The sequence below is a fragment of the Grus americana genome, chromosome 11, assembly GCF_028858705.1.
Source record: "Grus americana isolate bGruAme1 chromosome 11, bGruAme1.mat, whole genome shotgun sequence".
NCBI classification, from domain to species: domain Eukaryota; kingdom Metazoa; phylum Chordata; class Aves; order Gruiformes; family Gruidae; genus Grus; species Grus americana.
The window spans coordinates 21994929-22007624 of NC_072862.1; the positions used below are offsets into that span (position 1 = coordinate 21994929).

Consider the following 12696-nt stretch of genomic DNA (forward strand, 5'->3'; position numbering starts at 1 on the left):
AGCCAAGCAGTTCTGCTGTTAGATTGACAGGCAAGTTTATAGACAAGAAGATGAAATTCCAGCTCCAGAATTCAAACCCAGTAAAATCAAAGGCATGAAGCTTAAAAACCAAAAGATGCTTTCAGAAAGATAAGGTAAGGCAGCTTTACAGCCTTGGCAGATGGCTCCTGAAAAGTTGTTTCTAACAGAAAGTTAATCTGAGCCACAGTGAGGTGAATGAATTGACACCAAGAGTTCAAGTGTGTGGCAGTTTATTCAGCATGCAGACGCCTTGATTTTCAGCCTGCTGTCTTAATCTATACTGTACTTGTGACTAAAAATAAGCCTCCACCCACAGTAAAGAAAGTCATTTACTGGCAGTTGGGCCTGATGTAAAAATTAAAAAAGAAGGAAACATTAGTTGCATTTTTGTAGAAAGCACTTAATCAGCAAACCAGAGTTCCTTTAAAACCTCAGTATGTGGAATTCTCCTTCCTTTTACTAAGCAGTCTTCCCCTTCAAGCCTCAATAATTTGTTTCTCAACAAAAGACAGAAATAGTTTTAGAACAGCTTTTACTAATGTTTACTGTGGCATATCATGCTTATAAAATCTTTTTAATATGTAACCATTTAACTTCTCTTGGCAAGATAAATTCACAGTGATACAGATAGTTTGTGCATACCATACTAACTTAGCATCTGAGTCAGAACAGATTATAAAAGAAAATGGCATTTAAAATAGACTCGGGTTTGCAATGCAGTGAGGTATATGGGGCAAAAATTTTAGGATGAACTAGAGTTGAGAGTTCAGTATGTTCTTTATGATGCAGATGGCAACGATGTGCCCTGAACTTCTGTGAGGGTATTTCTGAGGTCATCAGCTATCCCGTGGGGGAAATGAGTCAGCAACAGCGTAAGTGATTTCAACACCTTTGTTATAAATTCTATGGATTAATAATATGAACTTTACAAAGGTTTTGCTAATTTGGGACCTGTGAGACTTTCCACTGAGTAACTTCAGCGTTAAAAAATTATTGCCACAATATTTGCATTAAAGCAGTGTTAAGGATTCAAGCAGGAACAAGCTTTTACTTTGCTGCTCTATGGCTCCATTTGAAAACAGTCCCTGCCCTAGAAAAGGTTAAGGCAAGACACAAGTAGCTATTATAAGCTAAGTGAATGAAGAACATTAAGAATGAGAACCCTTATGTTACTGAGACAGAAATATGTAGCTTTTTATACCACAATTCAAAAGTTACAGAAAAAACATTTTTTACAAAGATAGTCATAACTAAAATGCTTATATCAGTAAACAATACCAATTGGAAAACTTACACCTCAAGGTGAAAAGAAAGCTAAAGAAGCAGTTTTCAGGGAAAACGTATGAGACACCTCTAGGATCTGGTAAGAGAGTAAAGAAAGCATGCGTGGTTTAAACTGTAACATTCTTTAGAAGTAAGCGCAGAAATTTATATCTGAAGGCTAAAGAAAATTATGTTTTCAGCCATCAGTAATATAGGTAGTGAAGTTCAGATGTCATTACCTGACTGCTGTCTGTTAAATGTAACTAATATCTCTTTGTATGACTGCAGAATTAGGGTCCAAAATTGCAGTTACCCCCTGACAGCAACTTGCACGTAATATGAACATAGGCAAAATGCAAATATGAACTACATGTGTCTTGGAGGCTGTCCGCTCACAATATTATTCTATTATCATTCTCCAAATGATTGCGTTCTATGTATTAGCACACAATGATTCTCTGTTCACCCCGGGTGGACAATGATGTGACAAACCAGGAAGTTTTATCCCATTGTTCTAGGCAGCCTATATATTAAATTCATACAATTCTATCTAGAACAAATTGAGTATGTGTAAGTTGTTCCAGACCTTAAACACTTTAAAAAGCACGCATGTGAGCCTTCTCAGAGGTGTATTCATCAGGGTGCTCTCTGGTTACAAGTGATTTTCCCAATCCAAGTTCCAAATACATAATCCAGTGCCCTAAAGGCATTTAGCGGAATTGTGGTTCTCCTACGGGACCTGGTGGGTGTAATACAATGAATGGAACATATTCATCTATAGCTGGAGTTTTCCATCTGTGACAGGTTGAAGGTGTTAAACAATTCAAATATCCCTCATTTTTCTCTAATGTTTCAGGACACAACAGAATGGAAATCACTTATATGAAATACAAAAAATGTTGAAAGCCAATACAATTTAGATCAGTAAAATGTGTGTGTAATTTTTATCTGCTATGGTCAGGGAAAGGATATGAGAAAAGGGGTGTTTATGTATAATTTTGCTGGGACATTCAAGTAGATGTGTATGATTTGCATGTTGGCATGTATTGTTTTACAAATCTGAATACCAATATCTAGTAGTCGTGTGACTGTTAATCAGCTTCTTCCCTTGTGATATGAAATCCAATCATGTCATAAATTGCACAGCAGGTTTCATAACATGCTGCAGTGCGATGACAAGATTGTTCATATTCAAATGCAGCCACCCATATTGCTGGGCCACATGCCTCTCTTCTGCATTTATATAAGGAGCAAAAGAATTGTAGCTTGTTGTAAATTTTATCATGTGTGAAAACAACCTCGCAGAAACACACAGTAAGGCCTCAACTTGGCTGCTGAAAAAGCTCTGATTTTTGCTTCGTGGCAACTAACATGCAGAAGCAATCCTGAGGTAAAAGCACAGTGAAGACTAAGCACTCCGGTTTAGCCTTGAGTTAAACACACCAAGGTCAGCTCCAAGTGTGGGCTTGGATAATAGCACAGTTACATCATGGTAATAATAAAGTGCTTAGTCTTCTCTTTTTACTTCAGAATAGTTCCAACAGTTACTTATTCCTAGGTGTAAAAGCCTGCATTATGAGCAATGAAAACAAAGCCTTCTGTAATGTGGTAGCTTCTGTGTTAGTTCATCCATTTCCAAGTGCCACATAAGATGCCACTCTTTCAACAGGTTAGCAGAGGTCATTTTCAACCTGCAGCGCATCATCTGAGATGGGAAGCACCATTGACTGGTTGTACCACTCGGAAAAGTTCTGACCAACCAGTTCTGTCCTGTGCCAACCTCTTTAGTTTGCTCATATTGTTAATATCTCATTAATATGTTCATACTAACACAGTCACTTCTTTCAGTGACCATGCTTATGATCAGGGTTAATATGCTTACGTTTTTCAATTCTTAGCATAATGTAGAAAGTCTTTCTGGGCTACCTCCTTCTTTTTCGCCCCCAGATTTCCAAATCATGTCTTGCTTACAGAGCCCTTGCTACTAAATAATGTTTACATGCCATTTGATAGACTTAGTATCTTCCTATAAAGACTACTTTAGCTGAAGTAGCACGCCTGTATTAGCATGCAGTTTTAAAAGGCCATGCTTGACCTACCCCTTCTAGTGATAACTGGTCACAGTCATCCCAGTTATGAAAGGTGCTCCTAGATGAACTAACTATTGGTAAACTATCTCAGAACAACAGCATTGGGTTTTTTGTTCAATGGATGTGAGTCCAGTCATTTTCAAAGGGATAGTAATGATCCTAGTTTGCTGCTGAATCTCATTTTAATGACAATAATCAGGAGATAGGTATGATCAATGAAGCCTGGGTGTCTGAGCCTGATGTTTACCTCTGAAACTTTGGTGTCTGTGCCAGAGATGCGTTGTGTAGCTAAGTTAGTGAAGGTGCAGAACAACCGGATGAAGATCACACATCCTCCCCCAACTACTTCAAGCACCTAAGATGTCCAAGCCCCAGTAGCCTCCCTAAAGCTAACCATTCTTTCCAGTATGACTGTCCTTTACACAGCTTGACAGATGGAAACAAGATTTCCCTACTGTTTGCACTTCTTTTATGAGTCCTTTTCTTTTCTTTTTTTTTTTTTAATTTTATTATTATTATCTGAAGCCTGGATTTCAAACAGTGCTGTGCCCACAGTTATAATCCTAAGGAATCCAGTTGCTAGCTGTTTGTACCTTACTCATTGTTTAAACAAGCCCACATCATGTTAGAACTATGTGAAGAGAACTAACCTACTTGATATAGTTTGGTCTATCCAACAGTGGCAGAACTATCCTACTTTTTTAACATGATTAGGCCAAAATTTGCTGTAGTTACTGCAGTTGCCACAACAGAATAGGCAAGGTTAAAATAAGTTAAAGTATTTTTGTAAGAAGTCTAATGATCTTTGAAAGCTGTTTGTCATTCTTTCTTTCAGGGTCTAGTCTAAGGGCCATGTACTTAAAAAGCAGCCTTTCAGTTTTCGGATTCCCTTCTTCATGCTAGTGACAATCCTTGTCCTGTGGACCTAGTAACAGATGTATGATAAACTTTTAGCCCAATGTTCGTTATGGCTGAGACACCAAAAGAAGCAGACCCCAGCAGGTAATGGGGAAATGAAAAAAAGGATTTAATCTACGCTGGAGTTCAAAAGGTACAGGGAGAGGTAATGAACAGAACACAGGAAGGGCAGGGACAAATGAGCCAAGGAACTATATAAAGAAGTACAAATGAGACACCAAGCCATTATAAGTTGCTCCCTTGGTTTATGATAGGTAATTGTTTGCCTTTGTGTGCTCATAAATGCATTTAAAATAAACAGAACATTTCCTAGTATAGGCCATGGCACTGTTTTTTTTCCTGGTAGAAGTTTTAAGAATACCATAGGAATATTAAGATGCTGACATGTAAAACTCAACAAAAGAACTACAAACCTTTTCCTGTTATTAAACAAACGGAAAGTAAATATTCAAGATTGGGATATATTCCATAAGAGGATGTTCTGGGGTTTTGTTGTGTTTAAAAACATATATACTTTTGGCAACAAATTGATTTATTTGGTTTATTTCAGTTCTTAGAATGTGATGATTTAGGGATTTATCTTGATTTGCTTGTTATTTTTTCCTTTTGTCAGTTATGACACATGAACCTAGAGAGCATTTAGGATGAGCTTTGGGACACATTTCAGATAATATCTGGATCCAGTAGGATTGTTTAGGTGCTTAAAGGCAGGCAGCCATGTTGAGGCACATTCCTGGATCAGGCATGGTCAAGATTAAATGGAGTGACACCAAATTTTCATTTTGTTATATAATAAAAATAACCTATTCTGTTTCCTTAATATTGTAAATGAGGTAAAAGTGTTGGAGACATTTTCAGTTTTAGATGTTACACTCATGTCTATGGGAACTGTAAATCACTAGTGCCTAGTTTGCATCTGGTCCTGGAAGCTGCCTTAAAATGGTCTGGTACATAGCATTCTCTAAAATCTAGTCTATCCTTACATTCAACTAAACTGAAAATGCCTGGGAAACCAGAAGAAAAACAGTGAAAAAAGTCTGTCTTCTGGGTTATTCCTAGAACGGAATTCAGTAATCTTAAATAAGGCCTTCATTTCAGCTCCTTGGAATTCCCTAGTATTTGAACTAAATCGCTGGTCTCTGGGCTATTACTAACGGCCGGGTATGCAAATCACAAAAACATCACAGAGGACATACACTAGTACCTCTATTTGCAGTATTACAGGTAATCAAGGAAGTAAGAATGTCGCAATTTTGGCAAGATAATGATAACTCTAGATTTGCTGAGGCAAATGAGCAGAGTGATGACAGAGACACTCTTCTGCCAGTGTAGACAAATAGATGTTTGGAGTTGTAGCCTGGCACTCTCCATGCTGCAACACTCACCACTTTGGCAGAAGGCAAGCACACACTTAAAATGGAGTGCAAACCTTGCTTTCACACTTGCCATAAGCAACAAAGCAGTGAAAAGCATCTTCAGTAAATGAATACCAAGGCCAGCAGGCTGTCTACATGCAGTTTGTTTTAAAATTGTGAGCATAAAAAAGAACATGTGTTCAGTTACTGTACTTACGTGCATGCGAGCATTACTCTGCTTTCCAACATCCGTTAGATACCCAGAAAAAGTAGGTAAATATTAGACATCAATATTTGAAGAGAAATGTAATAAGCAAAGCAATCCTTTTACAATTAGCCAGTGTATCTAAAAATCTGAGCCAATGGTTTTGGAATCTGCACACATCTGAATGCAAAAAAGAACTGTGCATAGAAAAACTAGAAGCCAATCTGAGGAAAAAAACGCCAAAACCAAACCACTAAAAATCTTGAAAGCTTTTTCCAAATATTTATTCCTATAAGTTACTACAAAGCACATAATAATTTGAAAAATAATAAGAAAGGCAAGGTTGTAAACAACCAGAGAGATAATATTCCATATCTGAAAAGTCTGACAGCCTTAAAGGACCTTTTTCTGAGAGCATAAGAGGTAGAAAGCGAAAGGTGTTTTGTGAGTGTTTTGCACTAGATTCAGTGCCTTTTTAGACAAAGAGCCAGGTGCACAACTTCACTGAGATGAAAATCTGTCTTGTACTTACATCTTTCAATGGAGCATAGCTGGTTTATGCATTTTGCACAGGGCAGCTACTTTTGTTGCAGTTATAATTGAAAATTGCTGAAATATGGACATCTAGTGGAGACATCTAATTATTACAGTTTTCTTTCCGATGGAAATACAAAAAAATGAAATGGACTTTAACTGATTATCTTGCTGGAGCCCGGAGTTTTGTCCTTGCTTTTCACTGCCTGGCCCATTCCTTAGTTGCATGAGGTGAAGGTGACAGAGTCAGAATTTGGCAAAACAGAAGCTGTGCGTCATTTAACAACTTACCTAGGTGATTGATGAAGCAGAAAAACTAATGACCCATGAAGGAACAAATGTTTCTTCAACAAAAGGTAAATAAGTCTGATATGGGAGCTCAAGGGATGGGCAAAAATCAGAGGTCGTAAGTGCCCTTAATTTCCCCTGAAATTGCAAGCTCAGACCTTTTGCATTCATTTCTGTCGGGAGAAGGAAAGTAATAATTTTGGGGGTGTTGAAGGCCTTGATGCAGCGAAAATTAATGTGTAGATTTTCAAACGCATACAGTTTGCAATACAAATTGAGAGGACAAAAAAGCGACAGTGTGCCCTGCAATGTCTGCAGAGACACTGATGTGATGGGGTCTCAGCTGGATCAAATAGTTCTATATGAATTCCTCATCAAAGTGTATTTAATCTCCAAGAACACAAAATCATTTTCCATGTCTGAAGTAAGTATGCTAACTGCACACTCATTTTTAATGTTCTTTTTTCTCATGCTATTCACTTTATTGCTGTCCACCTTGGGATTTCTGCTATTATGGGATTTCTTACTGGGTTGATGCTTGGCCAATATTTGTCTGACTTCTCTTTTTCTGTCTCCTGTGAAAACCATCTGAAACTAAGCAGAAACTAACCTTGATTTATTTCTTTAATAAACAAAATGAAGATACTGCATATTAATAAAAATGAAAACTATTCCCTAGTTGTTTTTTTTTTAAAGTTTCCAAAAACAGTCCCGTATCTCTGTCAAAGTTAATGTAACCAGAATTTCCATGGGAATTTCTGTCAGTCTGGGGAAACTGGAACTGGCTAATGTAAATAACTACAGCCCATCCTCCAACTACTGTTCAAATCACCTTGTGAGAAAGGAAGGAGCTTTACTGAAAAGAAACTGTCATAATGTTTCTTTTGCAGACAAGTAATATGGGATAAGAAAACTTTACAGGAACGTTCTGTGGAAATCGGAGATGGAAATGAACCTAGTGACAAATCGTGATTTGAATTTCATGGGATTCTATGTAAAACTTTTTTTTTTTTGTATGCAATCCAAAATTACCTAAAGACTCCACAAGAATAGGTCATTCTTTTATGATTTTATGACTAACTTCCTTGAGAGTGCTACATAGGCAAATAGTTTTACAGGCTGACATTTCTGTTTCTTTTAATAAGCCTAAGGATGTAAAATATGTATTTACAGAGTACCTGGCCTGTATGCTTGGGCTGAGATAGGACTGGGAATTAACTTCCCAACTCCCTATAAAAGTGCCCAAACATCCAGAAAACAACCACCTTGGATAACAAAACTCCCTAGTGCTTTCCTGCATATGGCAACTTAATTTTACTGGCAATAGGATCTTCATAGCATGAAAATTAGTTAATATGTTAGCTGTTAAATATTAGTTAATATAATATTAAATGAGCTCTTATTGTCTAAATGGAATGTTTCATCTAAAGGATTCCAGATGACCTTTGTAATATGACTGTTATTGTGGAAGGACACAATAAACCACAGAAAGGCTGAGAGTACACGATTACAAATGCTTATGTAGATTTTAAAGGATATTATTGCGTACGTGGTCACAGGAAGAGTTTAATAAGCCTGATAGTGAGAGCATGTCTTCCCATGGTAACTGTACTTCAGTTCTACTCCTCTACCACTGACTGAGAAATCCTGTAAAAACTCAGAGCAGAAGCTAGCAACTTCCCCCTGGAAAGACTTATTGCTAGTTCAGAGGGACCACTATGCATGCACTAGTGTCCCCAAATGGGACAGTGCCACAGGAAATTCTGGGTATGGCAGCGTAAACATCAGGACAACTAGAGTCAGGCAACAGATGACTGAAAATTCTGCAGCAAAGGCAACTGTGTCAAAGTTTGAGGCAATGCGTTTCTAGAACTGAAGGGTTACAACCAAATTGTTCTCGTAATGATTTGGAAAAGCAGGTCATATTAGTCTTTTCAGAAAGCTGACATTGGTTTGGACCTTAGTATAACAAAGAGCAACAGAATAATTCAGCTGAGTATCAAGAAATAGTAAGCAATCAAGTACTCTGCATTAGAAGCAATGAATCAGCCAGAGACAACATGAGATAGTCTGTTCTCATAGTGACATTCCTGAACTGAAAGTTGTAAAGCGGAAAGGGAAATCTGAAAGATGATTTAAGCTGCAGGCTTTCAGCCTCTGCAGGGCAGTATAGAGCATTGCATTTTCTGCCGCACTGCAGAGAGATCAGAAAAGCTCCTGGAAGGATAAATCTGAAAACTCCCATGAAAGGGACCTTCAGTGCTTTTAGTGCAGTCCCTTGTCTCAAGGCAAGATCAACTTTATTGCAAGTGTTCCTGGAAGACATTTGTGTAACCTGGTCTTAACATTTCCAGTGATGGACACAATGCAACCCTCCCAGGCAATGACAGTGTTGTCCTTACCTCACAGGTACAATATTATTTTGCAATATAAACTCCTTGCTCCTTCTATTATTTCCAAGTGGCTGTGCAGAGCAATGTATGTCCCCCTCTTTGCAATGGTGTGTTTTGTCCATTTTACCTTTTCTAGCCTGAGTTATTTCAGTCTCTCCTCATGGGCTGCCCTTGTCACTCTCTTCTTGACTCTCGACAGCAGTATGACATTTCTGACTCGTTCCCGGTTTGTGATTCAAATAATCCTGAGGGTTTGCTTTTCAGAGCTACGGCCTAGTCAGTTAGCTGCTGCCTTGTCATTTGCTGTCTCATCACAAAAAGGGAGATCCAGATATTTGTGAAAGTGTCTGTACAATTATTGATATTCTTAAAAAAAATTGGCACAACTCATCTTACAGCCAGCTTGTCCTTCAGATAGCAAAATTTCTGGTTGAAGTGCAATCTGGGCTTACAATCAGAAATGGGAGCAGATGTCTGGTTGAAGAAATATGAGCATGATTCAGTTAATTGTCTGAATGGCGTATGCTGCGGTTTCCCTTTCAAGGGGCTATGAAGATAATGAGCTGTGGAGGGAAACAACTGACCTATAGCTTTTTTATGTTTTGTCTGCTTCTCACCGTCATGTCTGTCTCATAGTAATGCATCTGCACAGGAAGAAGATAAAGATGTATCTAGCACAGATAAACTCCACGGCCATTTAAATGAGACTTAACAAATTTAGAAGGAATTTTGAAAGAGAGTGACATTTCATGTTGTTACCTAGAAGACTAACTCCCAAGTATTGTAATGGTAGGGCTGTAAGAATGCACCGGAAACTATCAGAGCATTGCTGTCTGCTTTGGTGACAGGAACACAGTACAGTCCTCTGAGGTTTAGCTTCAACACTTCATGTGCGAATCAACATTCAACATAAATTAACACTCATGCGCTGGTATATAAAGCAGAGCTCTGTAGGAAATAACTGTAAGAATACCAGCTCGGTATTCTCATGTTTTGCACCACATTTCCCCTTAAGAATGATGTATTTGTACAACTTTTCATCAGTGACTTCACCGATCTCTCTGCTGAAAATCAGACAGAATTGTTGACGGAGAGTCTGTCTCCCTGGAGACATGCCTTGATCCTCTTTCTTCGGCAGTGGTACCCCACAATATAACCTCAGAATAAGAAAGCGTAGTTGCATTGTAGTTGCATGCATGATGATGAATTTGATGAGCATGGCTCAAACTGGTAATCAGTTCACTGCATATCAGAACAGAAAAGGGGATGTTTGCTCCTCACTAACTGGTGAAAATGCTTTGCATTTTACTCAGGTACTTTTTTCAAATTGCATCACTGTGTCCTCCTGAATTCAGTTCTAGTAATAAGCTGCACAATCACAATTACCTCTGTTAACAAGTTGTGTAAGTAGCATTGCATTACCCCATGGCATGACAAGTCCCAACCACGTCAAGGGTTTGTTACAGAGCCAGAAACAATCGCTCCAAGCTGAAAATTGTATCTCTGCCTCACCTCCCACAGCTATACAATTTCATTCACCCGTGTATCTCAAATGCCCCTCATTATGAAGCTCATCATTCATTTCAGGATGGGTGTTCCACACAAGATGTCATTTTTCTCTCACTTTATTATTTTTAAATCGCCAGTTGGCTTGCAGTCTGGGCACGCTTCTGCAGTATCACGGTCGGCAGCAACTAGAAACGCTGCGCTGCGGCGCAGAGGTCCCCAGGGAAACCTGTCTTTCTCGCGCAGAAACGTTCTCCGCGTCCTTCCCTTGAGGCTCGGGCCACGTCCCCACACACTGCCCGGCTGCCTGTGCTCAGACCCGGGAGGGACCCACGCTGGATTCAGCGCCTCCGCCGGCCGCTGGACCATGCCCTCACAGCACTGAGGAAACGCCAAGTGGGGCGGGGCCACTCGCGAGATGCGCCCGCGCGCCCGTCCCGTGCGCACGCGCGGCCGCCCGCCCAGCGCGCGGGGCGGGGTCTGGCGGGCGCTGCCTGCCGGCGCGCGGTCTCCTCGTGCGGCGGTGAGGCGGTGCGTGCGGCGCGCGGTTGTTATGGCGACGGGCGAGCGGCCGGGCCCGGCCTGTGGCCGCCCGGTAGCCGCGGTGCCTGGCCGCAACGCCCCGCTCCCCGCCCGGCTCCCCAGCACCTCGCCCCAGGCGGGCCTGCGTGGGTGGCCGCCCGGGCCTGAGGCGCCGCGCTGACGGCCCTGGCCTCCTCGGCGGGCCTCCTTCCGCGGGTCCCGGCGGGCGGGCGGGCGGAGCTGCGGGTTGCGATTATCGTGGCGGGGACAAGCCCGGCCCTGTGTGAAGGCGGTTCCTTCGTCTGGGCATCAGCAGGGCTTATCCCCCTCGGCCGGCCGCGGCCCGCGGCGGGGCTGGAGCGGTGGCGCTGACGGCCGCAGCCTGCGGGCGCGGAGACCCCTCTGCGGTGGCTCTGTGTGGCGGTGAAGGTGACCTGTCCCCCAGGTTTCCAGAGAGCCTCGGGCTCTGCCCGGCTTCCCGGTTTAAAGAAGAGAAACCTGCCAAGCCGCTGCTCCTTCTTCAAAATTTATTCCCGTGATTATCGAAAACAGTTTATATTTAGGCACTTGTGTGCTGTGGTTTCTGCTATTCTACTCATTCCTCTGCTTTATTCTTGAAATATTTTCAGCACTTTATGTACTTGCCTTTCATCTACAGTTTACTTTATAAACTCTTGGCTGAAAACTATCCCTACCTGGTCTTCAGAGGATACTGTATTGCCCAGGAGAAAAAGATTAACAGATAACACTAGCAAATCACTTCTTATGCTTGTCTGGCATAATAGTGTTACAGAATTAAACTTGGATTATACTGTGGGATTTATTGCTAATTTGCTATTGGGAAGGGAATGTTGCTGAACCGTGTAAAAATGGGTGGACTTTAACTCCTGGACAGTAAATGTTTTGTTTCCACTTTTTAGGAGAAACATTAATATTAGGAAATGGCAGAAGCAGTTTTTCATCCCCCAAGAAGGAAAAGAAGAGTATTTGAGTCATATGAGTCTCCCTTTCCTGTGGATGTAGGTGGGAAGGATTTCAGAATATGCCAGGCCGAAATCATTAACAACAATGTTATTGTGAGAAACCCTGAAGATATTGAACAGCTTTATAACAAGGTGCTGTACCCTGTTTGCAGAGTATTTGTAGTGTTTTAAACATAAGTAAAGCATAATACTTGTTAAAATTTGCCTGTGTTTATGCATTCCTTCCCCTTTAGCCTCCAGTAATTCTCCATATCTCCCTCCTCTCCCGAAATCAGTACAAAACATATATTTTGTATCAAATGTGAAAAGTATTTCATGCTTATGCCAGCAAATAAATTTTGGAATGAAGTGATGTTGTGAGCTAGAAAACAGCTGCAAAGACTTCATGTTTGTTACGTTTATTTCTCCTTTCAACATTTTATGCAACCTTGCAAAAGCATTTTCTTGTTTTTAAAGCTCAGGAGGTTGGAATATTAGTGTTTTATAAATGCTTGTAGAATTCTTTCAACTTCAGGGTGATTTCTTCCTGAGTGAAATAAGCTACAGTAAGCCTCTTATGTCTGAGTACCATTTCACCACCATTCTTACCCATCTCTTTCTTTTCCATTACGCGTTGTC

At 40.6% G+C, this 12696-nt stretch overlaps 1 protein-coding gene across 7 annotated transcripts in view; it reads left to right on the forward strand.

Annotated features, from left to right (window-relative positions):
* The window catches only part of TSEN2 (tRNA splicing endonuclease subunit 2), a 43531-nt gene that overhangs the window by 15089 nt on the left and 15746 nt on the right, over positions 1 to 12696 (forward strand). For 2 of the 7 annotated variants that reach the window (XR_008578768.1, XM_054837816.1), the window contains exons 1-2: positions 11176 to 11524; positions 12016 to 12210. Coding sequence is in view for 6 of the 7 variants with exons in the window: in XM_054837816.1 (XP_054693791.1) it covers positions 12037 to 12210 (174 nt within the window). In the remaining variant the exon portion in view is untranslated. Of the gene's footprint in view, positions 1 to 8935; positions 9084 to 10975; positions 11105 to 11174; positions 11525 to 12015; positions 12211 to 12696 lie in introns of those variants that run through there. The other 5 variants (XM_054837817.1, XM_054837814.1, XM_054837818.1 and 2 more) reach the window with 5 other exon arrangements.